Source organism: Cryptotermes secundus, unplaced genomic scaffold (assembly GCF_002891405.2).
Source record: "Cryptotermes secundus unplaced genomic scaffold, Csec_1.0 scaffold21, whole genome shotgun sequence".
NCBI lineage: Eukaryota > Metazoa > Arthropoda > Insecta > Blattodea > Kalotermitidae > Cryptotermes > Cryptotermes secundus.
This window is the reverse complement of record NW_019742548.1, coordinates 1796546-1817062: the sequence shown is the minus strand read 5'-3', so window position 1 is coordinate 1817062 and position 20517 is coordinate 1796546. Positions and strand designations below refer to the sequence as shown.

The 20517-nt window shown below is 40.9% G+C and overlaps 1 protein-coding gene across 2 annotated transcripts in view; it reads right to left on the bottom strand.

Moving 5' to 3' along the window:
* LOC111873244 (vesicular inhibitory amino acid transporter) overlaps positions 1-6015 on the bottom strand; it is a 27377-nt gene extending 21362 nt beyond the window's left edge. For both annotated transcript variants that reach the window (XM_033755020.1, XM_023867789.2), the window contains exon 1: positions 4652-6015. In XM_033755020.1, the coding sequence (XP_033610911.1) occupies positions 4652-5113 (462 nt within the window). In that variant the 5' untranslated portion in view covers positions 5114-6015. The remainder of the gene's footprint in view (positions 1-4651) is intronic.
* Between the last annotated feature and the right edge of the window lie 14502 nt (positions 6016-20517).

The following is a 20517-nucleotide window of genomic DNA, read 5'->3' as shown; positions in this document are numbered from 1 at the left end:
CCCCCCCCCCAGTCACTTAACATTAAAGCACGAAACTGTGAACAGGGATGCAGTTTCTTGAAACTGGACATGTCTGCTACAGTTACACTAAAGTACGGTCTGAGGCGTTGTGGGAGAATTCACAACAGATCAGCCCGGACCGAAGAGTAAAGAGAAATATAAAGTTGTTCCTGAGTATAAATACTTGAGCACCAAGCCGTGGAGACCTTTCGGGAGTAGAGGCATAGCTCCGCCATTTTTTACCTCGGCTCTAAGTGGAGGTGAGTGATGAGCTTCACGTCCCGCCCGCTTTACCTCCCGAGGAAATAGCCCTCGGTACCTGTTGGATAGGGGGCTGGGTGGGCTCCAGAGCTGGTCTGAAGGCTGTGCAGAAGAGAAAAATCCGTAGCTCTGATGGAAATCGAACCCCGGCCGTCCAGCCCGTATTGAGTCGCTATACCAACTGAGCTATTCCTACTCACTCCGACTAAGTTTATACGAGGCAGTGGGTGGGTAGTACTGGTCTAATATGACTAGTCTCTTTCTCAGTTGGGGATATTATTGTTATCAGTATTACTGCTAGTGGGGTGGGACTGAGTCCCTTGTACTGCGGCCACCTCTGGCCTATTGTACCAGCCTCACATGATAGGTGAGGGTGATTGTGGAGCAATTGGTGGAATGAAGATTGGCAGGGGAAACGGAAGTTCTCGGAGGAAACCTGCCCCAGCGCCGCTTTGTCCACCAGAAATCCTACTGGACCAGACCCGGGATCGAACCCGGGCCGCAGCGGTGGGAAGCCAGCGACTAACCGCTAGAGCTATGGCGCGGCCACGCTTACCACTGCTTTCATTTAGGGATATGTTTAATGTCAGTGTAGCAAGGGTAACGACAAGTTTTTCCCAATAACCAGATCGTTGCTTTCAGCTTACACAATATACGGCAGTGGGCCTTCCTCTGTTGCCTCGTCTTCGCTTCGTAGACGGACAGATGTCTTTATTACATAGGAATACTCGTAGAGAGCGAGTGGTGAATTTGTTCTTACCCGACAAATTGACTGTTTCTCGTAACATTCTGCAACTGCGCAACAATCCGATTGTGAGCACAAACTGCGTACAGTGTATGTTCCATGGTATGCAGGAAGTATGCCGGAACTTTTAACAACGCGATTTTTGTTAGTCCCCAATTATTGGATTTGTTTCCAAGAGGAAAAATAGTCCTATAAGGGAGAAGATTTTTATTATAAGCTGGTCAGTGTAGATCTGTAGATACGGCACAACGTAGAAAGTATTTGTGCTAATTCTGTTTGAGATGTTACCCTCTGTGGTTGTGGGCGATAGTTCGAACGTTTCGGCACCTCCGAAACTTCGGCAACACCTCCCACAATCATACGGTGTAACAATTCAAGGAGAGAATTAACATAAATAATTACCCACCGTGAAATCCTTAAAATAGTAAGATTTCTTTTTTTGTAGTGTATTAATTGTTCTCTAATGAAGCTATATACATTCAGTAATAAAAGTAGGTAAAGGTATCCCTGTAACAGGCCGTGAAGGCCCATAGGGTTGTGAGGTGTCCAGGTTCCCACATTTTCTAGACAAACGGTTCATCGATGGCGGTAAGGTTGTGAGCCCTACGCGCCCGCCGCCCTTTACCCCCAAGAATATTCCAAGAATATTAATGGTACTCATTTCNTTTCTGTTAGAGGCTGAGTCGACCCCAGGGCCATATTGCGACTGGAAGGATTAGATAAACTGAAAAAAATCAAATGACCTCATCGGCATTCAATCCCGCGACCTTCCGGCTTGTAGCATAGTGCCTCAACCAACTACGTGCCGCTTGCGTCATACAACATATATTCCGTAACAGTTTCCACAAATGTGTGATATGTTTCAACATTATCTTGTCATCTCTCGTCCCTCAGATAATCAAAATATAAGCGTTAGCAGCGGTATAAGAGCCTATACATTTAACATAGGTTTAGGTATTGAAAATCCATTTTTGTTTTTGCATTCCTAACACAACACGAATTAAAATGAATATATCCTTTTGAGACTATAAAATGGCCTGATAATGAAATCGAGCCCGCAACTATTATTTTCGCACCAGCGCCGCCATAAAAGGATACCATTCATTACACAGTTTGTATATTTGGGGGTGTTACGATACACAAGCATCGGTATCAGCATATTCTGGAATTGAAACCCGTTGCTAGGCAACTACTGCTAAGGAAGCAGCTATTTAACTGCCGTTCTTAAGTCACGGCTTCGCAAAGAAGCATGTTTCCACGCAACAGTTACACAGCCATAATTGAAAAGTGTTTTCTGTGCGATCGGTACCGAGATGTTATAAGCAGGACAGTTACTCGTAGTTGAGTGAAGTGAAGGGTAGATGGTTGGTGAGTGGGTTAGTGAGGTAGTTTGAGGACTACTGAGGTTTAATCGATGTGAGCTGTTGCTATATTAGACTGATAGCTGAGGGCGGGGATAGTTAGGGAATCCAGAGGAAGGGGAACGTCTGCCGTTGGAAGCCGCTACCAAGCAAAGGCATTGAAGATGTGCCTGTGGACACTAGTGTTTGTGTGTGTGTATGTGTGTGTGTGTAATAGTGAATTGTAAAGTGTAGTCACGAGCTGTATCAGTGAGTCCAGTTATTCGATCATCCTTCCAAAACATGTCTAATTATTTAAGGTTTTAATTGCAGGTTCCTATACAGTGTGGTATCCTTTTATCCCGCTGCTGGTGTGAAAATAATAGTTTCGGGCTCGATTTTATTATTAGGCTATTTTAGTCTCACAAGGATATATTCATTTTAATTGACGTTGTGTTAGGAATGTAAAAAAAAAATAGGCGCAAATAAGCTCTGATGCCGATGCACCTAATGGATCCATCATGGCACGCAAGTTGCTTATTTTACTAGGCATTAAATGTTAATATTTTGACATATAGACCCGTTGTTAAGTAACAGCTGTGTAAACAGGCAACAGTACAACATCCTTTGCTAGGGAATAGCGCTGTTTACATGTTGTTTCCTTGGCAACGAGTGAACGCGCAATAGTGAAAGGGACATTTTCCCTGCGGTCCGTGTCGGGACTATATAGAAAGAACTGCGATCGTTCAAGTAACTAGGCTGCCGTTGTAGCATAAGATATGTAACATGGGCATGATCTGCTTTGCAAAGCCTATACTGTCAGAGGACTTGTATATAGTGAAAAAGGAAGAATTTCAGTAACATGCTACATGAGGCCGCGCCATAGCTCAAGAGGTTATTTGCTGGTTTCCCACCGCGGCGGCCCGGGTTCGATCCCGGGTCTGGTCAAGTGGGATTTCTGGTGAACAAAGCGGCTCTGGGGCAGGTTTTCTCCCAGTACTTCGGTTTCCCCTGCCAATCTTCATTCCACCAATTGCTCCACAATCACCCTCACCTATCATCTGGCCTGGTACAATAGGGTAGAAGCGGCCGCAGTACAAGGGACTTAGTCCCCACCCCACTAGCAATAAAAAAAAATGCTACATGTGCGATACGTACACTTGACGAAAGGCCAAGCATATTTATAACAGACAAATCCATCTTTTCGTCAGAGAGGATGTTACATAATGATTAATACCGCAAGGGTTCAGTTTTGGGGAAAGAAATATCTGGTCGTGGGTCTCAAGGGGCTTGACACCAAGACAAACTGATTGGCTGTAAACTGCCAGCCGTAAAGTAACTTTGACTTTGACTTAGGAGGCGAAGAAAAGATATGTCTCGAATCTGAGACAGTAAAATATGCTCACGATTCCCACGGGACTCGGGACCGAGAGTGACTGCGCTGGCGAGGACTAGCATCAATTGTAAACAATATACAACCCTCTTGTTAGATCGCCCCACATCAACAAACCCGCAACTGTCTGACAGTAATAAAATTCTGGTCGTAAGCGCCAGATGGGTGCTTTATTCCAAGACAGACTGGCTGACTGACTGTCGTAACATAAGATACAGACTCAGACTACATAAATAGCTGAAGAGTCAGCCCGTGTGGAGGCAAGGTCGAATACCTCCACCGTAGCCTTGCTAGTTGTAGGAGGAGACGAAAATTGAGCCCAGTGCCTGGGGGTATAACTGGGCCACCCTGTTCCTGGTGGATATACGAAGACCAGGCCCTCCAGGTTTGGAGAGTCTCAAATGTGAGACAGTGAAATGTGGTCATGTGTCCCCCGGAACTCATACATGAGAATGACTGCGCTGGCGAGGGCCAGAAGCAATTGTATACATAAGGACTATGGCCGCAAGTGTTCAGTTGAAAAAATACTGGTCGTGAGGCTCGAGGGGCTTGTCGCCAAGAGGAACTGATTGGCGGTAAACCGCCAGTCGTAAAGTACCTCTAACTCTAAATACATATCGTTGAAACTGGTAGAGAATATGGTGTGTGACTGCAGTTATGTCGTGCTACACAAGAGTGCACTGGGCCAATAGGAACCAAAAACAAATCGATCAGCATATTTCGGTATACATTCTCAATATGCTCTGCCATTTTCTATTAACATATGCACTGCAATATGCAGTGTGCGGTCAACAGCTCTCTCTTGTTATGCTTTTTTCCTATGCAGTTGATATGAAGTGTGCATGGAAAGAAAGTTCTACTGATTCCGCGAAATTAACGTGTCGCGATACCAGATTGTGTGTCACGGCTTACCTGAATGGCATTGGTAACGTTCCAAGCCGCCTGCCATTCGTTGATCTTGTGTTTGCTTCTTCCTTCTCCGAATTCACCTCCTCCACCCATGCTGTCGCTTCCGAAGTCAACACTCGCAAGGCTGCCATTGCCACGGGAATGCTGGTAGCTCTGCTGCCTGTCGATGAACCCATCTTCAGCAATTCCTCCTTCAGTCCCGCCATAGTCCCCTCCTCCTGGCATTGTTGACAGTTCGGTGTTGTCTTCCAGCCTCTGATGGCCCTCTCCCCCAAATTGTGCAAACCTCACGTGTTCTCCAGGTTCCCTATGTCGTGCCCCCCCGCCCCCTCCATCCCCTCCAGTTGCTTTACGGACCGCCTCAAAGCATGGACTAGTGTCTGGCAAAGTAGCCTTAAATGTTTCCCAAGCCACATTAAGTGTTGCCCTGAGTGGGGGAACAGTGAATCTTCCGAACGTTGCCATTATTTCGTTTTGGAGAACTGCTTTATATATATATCGTATTTTGTATGTACGTTTCAAAACAGAAACAATTCCAGTTCTTCCTCGCCCTTGTACCTATATTTATACAGACCAGCTGTGCTAATTTAGTGTAGTTACCATGTACAGCTATGTCACAATTATTTCCTTGTACAATATTATATCTTAATATGTAGGTAATCCTTAATTTTGTAATCCAGTTCACTTGCAAGGAATTCTTTATACAAAATTCTAAAGAAAATGATAAAATCGATAGTAAAATGTTAGTACTTTTTATGAATTCTTTTGACCCAAATTGTAGCAACTCGAAAATGCATCTTTGCTGTTTTATATGTACGAATTTACTATATCACAGAATTGTTTCTCATGATTCACACTAGTTCCTCTTATACGAGTCTACCAGTGAAACAGCCTTACTGTAAGAAATGCTTTCAGCACCGCCATACTTGGCCATTGCACCAAGTTACTTCTTCTGTAGGAACACAGGATGATCATAAACCACTTCATACGTGAGAATTATACCTTCCTTGTTGCAATTTTGTTTCAGAAATAACCTTTTAATTCATTCAACCATTAATTTACTCGAAAAGTAATTAGATACACAGAAGTACGAAACCTTTGCTTTTAAACCTGAAATGTGGTCACGCCATCTTCGTAAAACTGAATATGGATGTCCTCATTTATTACAACTGAACATGCATTGTCGACGAAAACAAATATATATCAGCACTTCCGGTCCGTATTAAGTCGAAAACCTCGTTCCTTGATTCACTGAATTTCCCCACTTATGTAACATGAGACGATATGCAGTGTGAGATAATGGTCCATCCCACAGACTAGGGACGCGTACCGTTGTGCCTCGGATCAATCCGACACCGCGAAGCGAGGGGGTGAAACAGATCACAACGCCACACCCCCACATTGCTTCGTACAGATGTGACGAAATACTGAACTAACTATGTTTAACGACGATTCTAGTTCATTTTGTTTTAATTGCTGTAAATAGCACAGTTAAATTTTATCACGAAATCACAAACAATATGTTGAAGTTTTCTTTTCAAAGAGACCCTACTTATGAACAATGTGTACGGTATACAGTTGGGCTACACGATTACATTAAGCAGGGTGAGATGAGTTGGACATGCAACATGCATGTGAGACAAAATAAAAAAAAAAGTATAAATTGACTGGAGGACCTCAAGAGAAAGAGAATCCTTGGAGAAGATAGGAAGACTATAAAAAAATAAATATAAATGGGGTTGTGGGGCTGTAGACTGGATTCAACTGGCTTAGGACAGTATGATAGAGACATCCGGGCTCCTAACTAGAAATCTCATGACAAACTAGTATAACAGTAAATTTCCCGATGACATATCTGTACCTGGTTGTAAAATATACGGCCTCACTATACGGAGTGGACAGATCAGCGAAATTTTCAAGATTACCAACATATGCTGATTTCGTAACGCACAAAGCTCTTAATATACTGCACAATTTGATTCCTAAGTCCCAGATTTTTTATGGACAGCAGAGCAGAAGAGTTCAGTAATATACACTCGTATCTTCGCGTAATAAATTATACTCGTACAACTTTACAAAAACTTTAAAACAGTAAAAATAGTCTGTGTAAAAATCCAGTCCAGTAGACTGGACGGAACGAAATACCATTGTTTTAAACTGTCTCTGCTGCACAGAATCCAAGTTATTATCTTCTGCAATGCGAAGCCATGTAATCTAGAGTTTCCGACGTTTCGAAGAAACCTACTGACTCTATCTAAGAGCTGAATAACGATCGGAGCGCTCCGAAACGTCAGTTTATTGATATTGTGTAGACCTTAAAAGTATTCAGGTTTTTATTTCAAGAGCGTTTTTTGAGAAGGCAAATCGGAAAGCGAGATATAAATGTCTCACGCCGGTGGCGATCTGGTAGGAATATTAAAAAAAAAATCAGGAAGTATGAATATTCTGCACAAATTCATCCTTTGTTGTTGACGTAAAAGTTGGTCCCCTTGTCAGCAGATCCTTCCCTTACAATTATGTTTAAAATATATATTTTTTTACGTTGTAGCGGACAGTTCAGGGAGTCTGTGAGTGAGGGCGGCCAGGGGTGTATCAGCGTCATTGGCTACATGCGCTCGGATAACATTCAATGTGGAACATTTTTATAAAATCCAGAACGTACTTACTTAAAGACTGACCGGTATGAAACTGGAAAGTATTCTAACATTTTGTAAATAGCTGAGCGCAGACATTATAAACATTGAAGAAAGCAGTCTTCTTCATAGTCACCGCCGTGAAAGCCTCAAATCTTACATTATAAACATTCTATTAATAAAATCGATATAACACGCTATGTAGGCCAATAAAAGTCTTGAAACAGTGACAAACATGTAACGGCCTGCGTGAGACTGTAAAGAGATCTGGCAATTTGCAAAAAGCTTAATACAAGGAGCAATAAATATTCTATTAAGAGAACTCAATAAGACAGTCTGCATATAGGCCAGTAAAACAAACATCTGACGTCTCAACCCGAAGTTGGAAGGAAACAAACTTGTCAACTCCTGTACCAGGAAGGAATGCGACAACATTGGATGCGTTAATGAAATCGTCTCTGCGACGTACTTTGAAGATCTTTGTGGTATTTTGTGCATTCTAAAAGCAGTATACGTATGTGAAACGGTAAAGGGCCATACCATAGTGTAAATACGGAAGCGCCGGCCGAGTTCTTGGACTTCTTTCTCAGGGTAACCTCTCCTCTACGTCGGGTGTATAACGAGAAGCAGCGGCGATTACGAGAAAGTCTGGAGACGGCAGTTAGAAGAGTAGGAGGTTGGTGTGAGATGGCCATAGGGAACGTCCAGTGGTGAAGATACAGCAGACTGAGACGACTTAGTAATTGCTATAGTGCATTGCAAAGGGTGTGAATTAGCGATAGCGCTGTAGTTATTTGTAGTTACGTTCTGTAAGTGATCAATAAATCCAATTACCAATCCAAACCGTCTATGGTCGCGCATGCTTTTGTAATTGGATAATTTACCAATAGTCGCGAGAATGTAACCCGGCTTGAAATTCTTCGGAGGTTGCTTCTACGCCATATATTTATTCAACCAGTTGACAATATAAGTACGACGTTCACATATTTGTGAAAGGCAGGTCAAAGAGCCATCTAACGAAGGTATTGAAGGAGCTCTTTTGACGTGATGACGAAGAAACAAATCCATACACTTACCGGGACTTGAGTATACATACAAAACTAAACTTTATGTGCTCATCTGTTTCAGCTCAACACCTACATACTCCCAGTACGGCGAATACGAACAGTTTAACGAGTATTTCACGATTGTCTTTTCTGTTGCCGATCACAGATACTGCATAGTCTGAGGCTGTTAACACATGAGAGTCTTTCTAATACCACTCGGAGCGTTTATCTATGTCCTTTGAAGGTTACAGACTTCACTGAGATGTTCTAACAATTGCTTTAGGATTTAGTAAGCGTCTATGATTATAGGAGTCGCCTCCAGCTAGTGCCGAAGTCAAGGAAATGTGGATCTATACATCCACTCCCCCCATACGCCTTCATGGCGTAGTGTTTAATTGGTTAAGCGCAGGGACAACTTTATCTTTTACCTTTTTACCTATCATTATACGTACCTAAATCTCGAATCGACTGTGGATGTCAGCGGCAACAGACTGCATGTTTTTGAATCGACGCAGGAGTCTGTCTTCATGAATTAGTAACTATGTTTCTCCTCAATCGGCTTACGCCTCTACCATTCAGTTTACCTCTCCCATGATCCCCACTTGTGTTCTCTTAACGGAACTCCTGCAAATTAAGTTACGCAGTAGAACAGTGAAGGATAAATCGAGACCAGGCTGAAGAAAAGAGACTTGACGATCAGAAATTGGTACAAGACGGGATAAGCTTATAAATGAATATAGTAGGAGAAGTTCTATACCAAACGTTCGAATTATCTACAATGAAACAGATGAAAGCCCATCGGTTGACTTCCAGTTTCTAGTTATCTTGTCTACCGACGGAGTATAAAGCGACACCTGTCCCAAAACGTACTGCTGGCCAATCGCTTCTGAATGAAACACAGCGGGCGAGTCTTAGGTCTAATGCTTCAGAAGTGGTGGATGAAAGAGATCGGAGATGCGAGAAAGCTGATTTAAAATACTCGTAAAGTTCATGATTTCTACAAAGTCATGTAGGTCTGACCAACAACTGGCACGAACCCTGTCTTGCTCGGCGGTAATGTGAAGACTATTTGACTAAGCCAAGGCACTGGGATATAAACACCCGAAATGCCTTCCTTACCTGTTAAAGCTAGCTTTTTTTATTGCAAGTGGGGTGAGCAGGGGCGGCCCGTGTATAGGGACTGCGGAACTGCAGCACCCCCAATTTCCACTTGATATTATCGATAACATTTATATAATGAGCCCTTTTTTCTTTATACTTGTACAATACAATATATAATCCTTAAGCTTAATGTCAGTAGCCAAATCTTTGTATGGAACTGTGCACTTCTGGAGCAGCACCCCCACTAATTTTAGCTACGAGCCGCCACTGGGGGTGAGACTAAGTCCCTTGTACTGCGGCCACTTCTGGCCTATTGTACTAGCCCGAGATGATAGGGGGATTGTGGAGTAATTGGTGGAATGAAGATTGGCAGGGGAAACAGAAGTACTCGGAGAAAACCTGCCCCAGCGCCACTTTGTCGACCACAAATCCCACTTGACCAGACCCGGGCCGCCGCGGCAGAAAGCCAGCGACTAACCGCTTGAGCTATGGCGCGGCCCTAAAACTCGCTTTACTATAGATGATACTGTTTCCTAGTATAATTAACGACAGTCTCAACTGCATTATTACGTAGCTTCGAAGGAGGGGAGTACGATGAATTGGGAAGGATGTAGAAGGAAGGGATCATGGCTTCTTTAAGGCACTCGTCTCAGCATTTGTCAAGAGGAAATAAGGAAAAATAAATATCTTTGTCAGGATAGCTGCCCTCCGAGCAGAAAGTCAAATATGGGTCTCCCGAGAACGAAGAACGCGTACATATACTCATATACGGCGGATTAGTGACGCAAGGTGTGATTTGCACTTCCGCAGTAGAGGGACTGGTGCCGTTCTTTACTAGGTGAGCAAGAGCCCAAACCGCAAGATATACGGTAATAATTACTGTTCCATTTTAAAACTGGATATGTGTGTCAAGTTTCACAGCAAAACAGCTCCGATCTCTCATGTGTCATCAAGTAAGGCACCATAATGTCCCATGTCTATTGTGGGCCTGCCGCTTTAATTTCTTTTTAATTCGCTTAGTGGGGGGGGGGAGTCCAACTGTGTCCACTCGGCACGGCGGCCACTGATTGGCCTATTGTAGCCTGCCTCGGGTGATTATGATGATGGAGAATTTGGTGGAATGAAGATTGGCAGGGGAAACCGAAGTACTCGAAGAAAACCCGCCCCAGCGCCACTTTGTCCACCACAAATCCCACTTGACCAGACCCGGGATCGAACCCGAGCCGTTGCGGTGGGAAGCTAGCGACTAAGCGCTTGAGGCCGCTGGCCTGCCGCTTTACATGCACACCAATACAAATGAAGTTCGTTGGTCTTGCTATCAGGTCGAAATATCTCCTCCTTATTCCCAGGCGACGAGTTTCCTTTCTTGCGAAGCGCCTATTAAAATCGCTTCTTTTTCCAGTTTTTCCTTCTGTGCATAAGAAATAAGTACAGAATTCCTCATCGGATTTTCATTAAATTCAATGTTTTGAGATTTTATTAAATTTTTTCGAAACACTAAAATTTTGGTTAAAATCAGACAAAAATAACTGATAGTTTACATGAAGATGTATATGCATTTTTGCGTCCGTCTCGAGCATAACTCGCCAGATATTCACTGAAGCCAAAAATGTTTCGAAACAAATGCTGCAGAGGAAAATTGAACGCATTCTAAGTTGTGTCAAACACATTTTTCCTCGAGGCTTTGGGGTTTCTAGATAATTAAATAAAAGGGTACGAGTACCCCACAACTGTAATTATATGCTTGCATTTGCTACCTTGCATATTCAGTAATCAACAGCAGAGGCGACGATTGCCGACCTCTCTTAATCTCAATAAAGCGCAGCTTTCTTCCACCTGAACTAGGAGGTCTAGGCCCTGCATTTAAGTGAAATACAACTGATCATGCTGCTACAAGCGTTACTTCATTGAAGTTTTCTTTTTATTTTTGGCAAGTTCGCAGCGAACAGCCTCACAAATTCGCCTGTTGGCTTCGCCATTATTTCTCCGTTCATGAATATGTAACAATGTGAGAACCGCTAAAAGGATTTTCCTGGAATGTGGCATTGAGAGGATTCACAAAAATTGTAGACGCGATGCAGTTGGGGTAAAAAATGGGGGGAGGGGATAGAGGACCATTTACATGAAGGCGCACTTGATTCTGGGGGCATCAAGGGCGTAACCCGTTTTATCAAAATGGAAACTGTTTCGAACAGAAGTTCTATAAATTTCATAACTTATTGGATTTGAGGTTGTCAAGGCGATGACTATGACAAGTACTATTTTATGGGACGTGACGGCGTATAGTCTGGTAGAAGTTTACCGAGGCTTCAGAGGAACATAATTCCTAGATTTCAAGGGCCAAAAGGTAAGCCAAGCATGCACCATGAAAGAGGAGCAAGCCTTCTTCTTCAACCATGAAGATGGCGGCAGTATATTGCTCTGAAACGTCAGTGAACATCTATCAGACTACACGGCGTCATACCCCACACACTAGCACTCTTCATCTCCTAATTTGCTTCACAAACAAAACTGCGTCAATAAAGAGCTGTTTTACACAAAATTGCTGATCATGTAGTGTGTGGTCCAACATGCATCGATTGACCATACTGTTGGCCAGTTACTGCCCAGTTGCGTACATCTGTCTGGTTATTTGATTGTCACACCGCATACTGTCTTATATGTAATAACACTATAATCATGACATAATTGATCTTAGAGAGACAGGATGGGGTTGTATGAACTGGATTGATCTGGCTCAAGATAGGGACCAGCAGAGGGCTCATGTGAACATGGTAATGAACCTTCAGGTTCAATAATATCTTGGGATATCCCTGACTAGCTGAGCGATATGCAGTTTTTGAAAAAGGCATCAGGTCTATAGAGTTAGTTAATGTCATGCCGTATGTGTTAATTACACTGGTCAACAAGTTTTAAAATATTTTTATAACAGCAACTAAGCGAAGATGCCTGATCCCAGCAATATTACCCAAAAAGCTGTATCGATAACACAGTTTCTCTATCAATCCTTATACATATATAGGGCTAACACTTGGTATTCTGCAATTATTCTGTAGTTATGCATGTCAGCAAGCAGTTATGAATAAAGGTGGAATATGACAAGAAAAACCAATAGGAGAATATATTCTTGAGCTGGGTTTGATGAAAAAGTTAGTAGCATACCTCTAGACAACAGCATCAGTTGAATATAGTATCTCAATGTCAATTTAGCTGTCTTTCCAGAATATCTCAAGCTACTGATGTTAGGTATTGTTGACAAAGCTTGCTTTTAATGGCAAAAATGTTGCACATGCACAGAAATTGTCATCTTAAAAGATTTCATGCTCTAAATTCATTAATGATGTTGGTGACTGAACAGTTTCTGCTATTTCTTATGGTTTTAGCTAGTATTTAATAAGTATGCGAATTACATGAAAATGATGCCAGTGAATAACCTGATTGAATACAACTTCATTTAATACTGAACATTTGGATATTATACACAAGTACATTCAAACTAGGGAACATGTACATACACACTTTCTTGCTTAGAATGGCTGACACTATAACCTCCCACAATATTGACCTTTCCTCCTAGGACATCCTGTATATATAGTGTAGTTGATTGAAGCACTATGCTACAAGCTGGAAGGTCACGGGTTCGATTCCTGATGTTGTCACTGGATATTTCAATTAACCTAATCCTTCCAACTGCATTATGGCCCTGGGGTCAACTCAGCCTCTAACAGAAATGAGTACCAGGAATCTTCCTGGGGATAAAGACTGGCTTGCACATAAGCTTGACAACCTCAGCAGCATCTGTGAGCCAACTTTCTAGAATATGTGGGAGCCTCAAAGTCTCACAACCCTATGGGACTCCATGGCCTGTTACAGATTTACCTTTTCTTATATTTTTTTTATTTAGACACACAAATCACTGGTGGTGAGTTTGTTTGTTTGTGTGTGTGTGTGTGTGTGTGAGTGAAGGGGAGGGCCAATTCGTGAATGAATGCCTGTGCAAGTCACCCCCCAGTAGAAGGGGAGTGACCAGTAGCAGTCGGAGCCCTTGTCTTGTTGAAGAGGAGACCCCATTTCAAATCACATAGAAGTCTTGGAAAGAAAAATATGGTCATAGGTCCTGATGGGACTCAAAACCAATAATTACTGTGCTGGCAAGGGCTAGCAGCAATATAATGAACCAAATGATTCGCAGAGTACCTGTTGCATGAACCTGCATTTACAGAAATCCTCTGTATATCTTTAACTAACATATTGTCATGTGTTGGGTATGTCACGCGACAGATAACTTCACGTGGGTCTCGGATTTAGCTAATCTTTATTGGACTGTAGTCTCTACCTGTCACACGTGGCTTTCGTCACATAGGTCATGAGATGTGAACTGGTTTTCTAAACAATCTGCTGTCACGTTGGCTTTCTCATCACGGTGATATGTTATTCCTAAAGGTCCATGAACAGCGGTTGGTGCCTTTGGTCCATCCCTTTTCATAAGCGATTTCGCAATAGGCCACACAGCTTGAGGTGTGACCTCACAGTTCCCAATTTTTGTTCCCACCGTTCTAGTGCCTTTCTACGGGTCATTCGTCTGATGGTTTTGGCGACCCAATTGAGTGCCGTTTTTCAAGCTGGATCCCGAGTTACTTGCCACAGTTTCCTTAACCTCCGCTTATGTTTCAGCAAACTTTCCAGACCAGGTATGTCCTTATTAACGTCCGAGAGTGTAATGAGCCTGTACGCAGAAGCTATAGTGGCAGTAAAGTGGCGGGCTGCTTTATTTTCTTCTTCCTCCAAGTTAATTTCGATTCTAGGTGAAATTAATTCAGAGGCCAAGCTCTGAAACCGCTTCCAATCTGTGAATTTGTCAACCGGCTCCAAAAGATTCCTAGTTCTAACATGATCTAGCAAGTGGAAAACAATTGGTAGGTGATCTGAGTACAAAATATCAGAAAAAATGACTTCTGACAGCCGGACATTCTTGTGCACAACAATATCGAGCACATCACCATTTCCCGTAGGAGAGTAATGAGTGGGACATTGGGTGCTGGTATTTCAAACTCATTTATATGCAGTAAATTCAGCAGTTTCATGCCTGATGGGTTGGAAACACCACTATTCCAAAATGGTGAAAAGGGATGCACACAGCCAATATTGGATGCAGTGACAGCAAGGATATATTCATGCTGAAACTCGGGTGCAACAAATGTAATGCCTAAACAGAAAGACCGACTCCTCCCCTCACTGATGAGGACGCCCCACTTATAAAAAAGAACAAGAATCTTGGTCATAGATCTCGATGAGACCTGAAACCAAGAATGACTGTGCTGGTGAGGGCCAGCAGCAATATAACTGACTGACACATAAATCTCCAGACTGAAGATACAGACTACCTCTGTTGATTGGGCACAACTAAGTAGGCTTTATACCTAAGGTAGGAAGCAGGGTCCAGTCTTTAAAAAGTTGTTTCAAATAAAATGACTGGCTGATGGATAATGTCCAAAAAGTTAACTGAATTTCTGAAAAGCAGGGCAGTTCAGAGTTTGTGACTTTCATAAAACTTATAAATAGAACACTTTTTCTAATAAATTTATAGTAACTTTATTGTTTCAATCATTATACAAATATGTACCAGTTTGTGTCCTATCTCATAGAACACAAAATGTTCAAGTATTAATTCTTGCGAACCAAGTGTTGTACTTCAAGCATTAAAGGTATAAAATTTTGTTTCCTAGGTCTTTATATCACTGCTAAATTTCAGGCAGAGATTATTTAGAGCTTCACACTTGCTGAAGGTGGCCAGAATCGCTTGTGAACAAGTACAAACTCTTGAATTCAAAATTATCAACAGATTTTACTTAACTTTTAAAAATGGCATCTATATATATGTATGATCATTATATTTACAATTGCAGAACTGTAAATTGTATTTTAAACTTGTTCTTACTTTTGAAGAATGCAGCCTTAACATTGTCATTACAAATAAACATAAAATAATCTTATAAAGAAATAATGTATGTGGGGAATAATAAGTATAACACTGACACTCAGATAACACAATTAATTACTGATGTGTAGCATGAAATAAAGAAAAACAGAATCTATTTCTGTTCAGAGAATGAAATGTTATAACTCAATTTTTATTGAGGGACAATAATAAGTGCCTTTCAAAATTATATTGCCAGCTACATAAATGTGCTTTAACACTACAACAAAAGCAATTTGCAGAGTTTATTCCACGTTGCCCCTGAATTAAAGAGGTGCTGTGTTTGGTACATGCAACTAGCAGCTGTAATAAGCCAGAATATTGCTGAAGATCAGTGACTTCTGGGATGTGATGCAATGTAATTTCTCAGATAGGTACCAGTGTCTTGGAGTAACTTGCTGTCTCCATGTTCATCCAAAACTTTGGTACCTATCCACCACACTACAAACTGCCATATCCCAGAAGACTGTGACCTTCACGTTCACCACCATGAGAACCTCAGACCTCAAGGAAGACTTTTTTTCGCATGTGATAATCTGGCAGATTTCTCGTTGTTACTTTGTTCTACAGTAGCTTTCCTGAAATGTTATACTTCTGAGCTTTCTGCTGCAACCATTTCTTGCTACAGTACATGTCAGAGGCACAATCTCTATTCCTTCTTATCCCTGTTTCATCATATAATAGCTACATTTTTGCAGAGTGCAGATAATACATGAGAATTTCTATGCACATCTGTTCCATAGAATGTTCAGTATATGGATTCTTAACTGCAGCCATAAGCCATTTTCATGAATGATATGCATTAAAGTGAGAAATAATCAGATTTAGGTTTAATATAATAATATCATGCCATAATTCACCTCTCAACAAGTCAGACCAATTTGTGGTATTGAATAAATAAATATTATTTTACGTTATAATTTGATGGTGTTTAATTAATTATATTAAATCACAATGTACAATTCTTTATTGGAGTCCATCGTAACACAACAACATAACGTTCAAGGTTAAAACTACCTTAGCTACATGTTTTGGCTTTTAAAGCCATTGTCAGGCAAAACACATGATTACTATATTCACACACTATTGAACTGCAATTTCATTGTGACCGTGAAGCTGGATACTTGATAAATGTTACATTATAACATACAAGGTATAAAAAATACAATGAACTATAAACTTATTGTAAAACAAAAGCTATGAAGTAAAATATGGTTAAAAATTCTTCATGTGATATTGCATATCATGGAGTCAGTTGTTGCAATCTTGTTATATTACCGGGACATCATGGTATATTCAAAACTTGTATACATATAGTAAACTGCTTGGAGGCCCACAGTGTGGATGTAGTATTATTTGACATTAATTGTCAATTAGCCAAACAAATGATGTAAAATAATACTACATCCACACTATGGGCCTCCAAATGGACCACTGAGGTCTAAGTGCAAGGGCCGAGTAGGCCTACCCCTTCATACATACATGGGCCTCCAAGCAGTTTACTATATGTATAGAGTAAAGTAAAAGTAAAGCTATCCTTGTACCAGGCTGTGAAGGCCCTTAGGGTTGTGAGATGTTGAGGGTCACACATTATCTGGACAGTCAGCTCACAGATGGCGGTAAGGTTGTCAGCCTTACGTGCTGGCCACGCTTTACTCCCCAGAAAAATTATTTAATTAATTCTTGGTACTCATTTCTGATAGAGGCTGGGTGAACCCCAGGACCATAGTGTGGCTGGAAGGATTAGCATAGCCCCTCAACCAACTACGCTACTGCATGCCCCCACTATATGTATACAAGTTTTGAATATACCATTATGTCCGCAGGAATACTATAACAAGATTGCAACAACTGACTTCATGATATGCAATATCACATGAAGTATTTTTAACCATATTTTACTAACTTTCGTTTTACAATAAGTTTATAATTCATTGTATTTTTATACCTTGTATTTTGTAATGTAACAGTTATCAAGTATCCAGCTTTACTGTCACGATGAAATTGCAGTTCAATAGTGTGTGAATATAGTAATCATGTGTTTTGCCTGATGATGGCTTTAAAAGCCGAAAGATGTAGCTAAGGTAATATTAACCTTGACTGTTATGTTGTCATGTTACAACGGACTCCAATAAAGAAATTGTATGTAATAACACAATAGGATGCACGAAATGAAAATTAAACCACAAACACATGTGAAAATACAGGCTTATGGTGTTGTCTAGGCCTGTTCCTATCTTGAGACACTTCTTTCCTGCATACCCTAAGAAATTCAGTCCTACATGTATGTTCAATGAGTTGAAGAATGGAATGTCCACATCAGAATGTCACCTGAAATTGAACATGGTCAGTGAAACATCTGCTTGAGAATTCTTTGATTTGTATCTATGCAAACATCACAGTATAATGTAGACTGTCATATCTGATGATAAATTTAATTTGTTAACATATCAGTGGCACTGAATGGAGTTTTATGAAAACATGCATTCTACAATAACATACTAGATTTGTATATGAGACAAATTCCGTTTTAAGTGCAACAATTTAATTGTAGTTCTTTCTTCTTCCCTTCCTCTACACTACATGTTTCGGCCCTAAATGGCCGCTGCAGCACTATAGACATAGGGCGTGTACCCCGAGGAAATTTTAATTTTTAAAAATTTGGAAAAAGAAAAAGAACAGAAAATTTATAGACATTTTAATTTGAATTGAAGTTTAGAAAAGTGCCAATTTTAGAAATCAAATTGACGCGTGTAGGTTAACAAAGATTTTATACATACATACAATTGGAAAGACTGGTGATTTTAAATTTTAAACTACGGGCAGTGTAGCAGCTACGTAAGAATACACACCTGATGATGGCCATTTAGGGCCGAAACATGTAGTGTAGAGGAAGGGAAGAAGAAAGAACTACAATTAAACTGTTGCACTTAAGATGGAATTTGTCTCATATACATTGTGTGAGTGTAACAGGATGCTTAAATATAATATACTAGATTTGATTAAAGAGGTGGGTGTTAAACAATCCTTACATTGCGACCATCTATGATCTATCATGCGTACATTGCCTAAGATAGCCCTCTAGCAATCTGGTACTTTGAATGGAGTGCAATACCTTGCTCAATGGGGTGATACTCACTTTGAATGAAAATTAAAAGTATTAATGGTTACTGTTAATTATACTTGTAGGAGGACCATGCGTATCTCTTGAATTTGTTTCAAAATGTGTGTACTGTAAGACACTTTACCACAAGCTATTGCATAATGTACTGTAGAACTCATTCCACTGTAGAAAGAGCTAATTTGTCCACTGGTGAGCAGAATATTCAGTATGTGTGCAGAGTATTGGAATTCTGACTATATGCTTGGAGAGTGGTAGTAATTTAGTGAGCTGTTCCTGGTATATAGTTTACGGATGTAGGGGCCAGGTAATCTTTGTATACTCAAGGTATACTATCGGTAATATTGGCTTCAGTTACCCACACTTTGCAGTAAGCTTCTCTTTGTGTTGAAATTCGTGTGTCAGTTGCACTTAACTGTGTAACTACTATACATCATAAATATTTAGCAGAACAAAAAAATGTTCTGAACAAAATTTGTAGAGCAAGACAAATCACAGGTTTACTGTTCAATGTAATAATTCCATAAATCTCACGGTTTCTGCTGTAACTGAACAAACCGGATGCTGCGCATACATTTCTGAATTTCTACATAGCTAAGTCAATAAATAAGTTGCAAATGGATATAGAACTTAAACAAATAAGAGTACTGATTTAAAAAATACTTTTATTTCTCAACCTAATCTCGCTGTACATTGAGGCACTTGTCCCATCATTTCACAAGCCCCTGAAAACCAGCAGCATAAAATTCTTTGGGCTGCTGTAGGAACCAGGTGGCGACTTCCCTTTTCACAGCTTCGTCAGGAAAATGTTCAGCTGAAAGATGATGTTTAAGAGGGTTGAACAAATGGAAGTCGCTTGGAGCAAGGTCGGGGCTATACAGAGGATGCTCGAGGACTTCCCACTTGAAATTTTGCAGCGTCTTGTCTGTCTTGTTGGCAGTATGGGGACGCTCATTATCATGCAAGAGCAACATGCCTTTGGTGAGGAGTCCTGGTAGCTTCCGTTGAATGGCGTTACGAAGTTTCCTGAGGATGTTACAGTAGGAGTCGGCATTTGTGACTCCTCACCAAAGGTGTGTTGCTTTTGCATGACAACACGCATCCCCATACTGCCAACAAGATAAATGAGACACTGCAAAATTTCAAGTGGGAAGTCCTCGAGCATCCTCCGTATAGCCCCGACCTTGCTCCAAGCGACTTCCATTTGTTCAGCCCTCTTAAACGTCATCTTTCAGCTGAACATTTTCCTGATGATTAAGCTGTAGAAAGGGAAGTCACCGCCTGGTTCTGACAGTAGTCCAAAGAATTTTATGCTGCTGGTTTTCAGGGGCTTGTGAAACGATGGGACAAGTGCCTCAATGTACAGGGAGATTATATTGAGAAATAAAAGCATTTTTCAAATCAGTACTCTTATTTAAGTTCTATATCCATTTGTAACTTACTTATTGACTTACCCTCATATATTCAACCATAACCATGCTCTCCAAGTCACACCTGAAACCTGCATTATGTGTACTTTTACTTCCATGTCTTTTTCCCCTCCAGTAGTGCAGGCAATTGTTTTACCATAATTAAATTTTGTAATACACAGCATATGGTTAGACTTTTATTATAAGGAAATGAGAAAGTAATACTGACAGATTTTATGGTAACAGTGCAAAGGCACAACTTGTTTGAGGCCATGCAAATCTGTCTTAGGATGTTGACTACCATATAAGGCATACATGTGACTTAAAACTTGGCATGTCTCAAGGCTATCCTGGACATTACTTACACAAATTACCAACCTGCACAGAAGCATATTTAGGCACATTTACTTCCACATGGAGTGCTGTTAAAATCTCTCTGTCCATTTATTTGTATGTATGCAAGATATAACTCGAGACCTGTCATGCAGATTTTTATTAAATTTGATATTGGGGAGTGTTATTAAAATTGTTGGCACATTTCACTTTTGTCTAAAATCAGACAATAATAATGGACACTTTAGA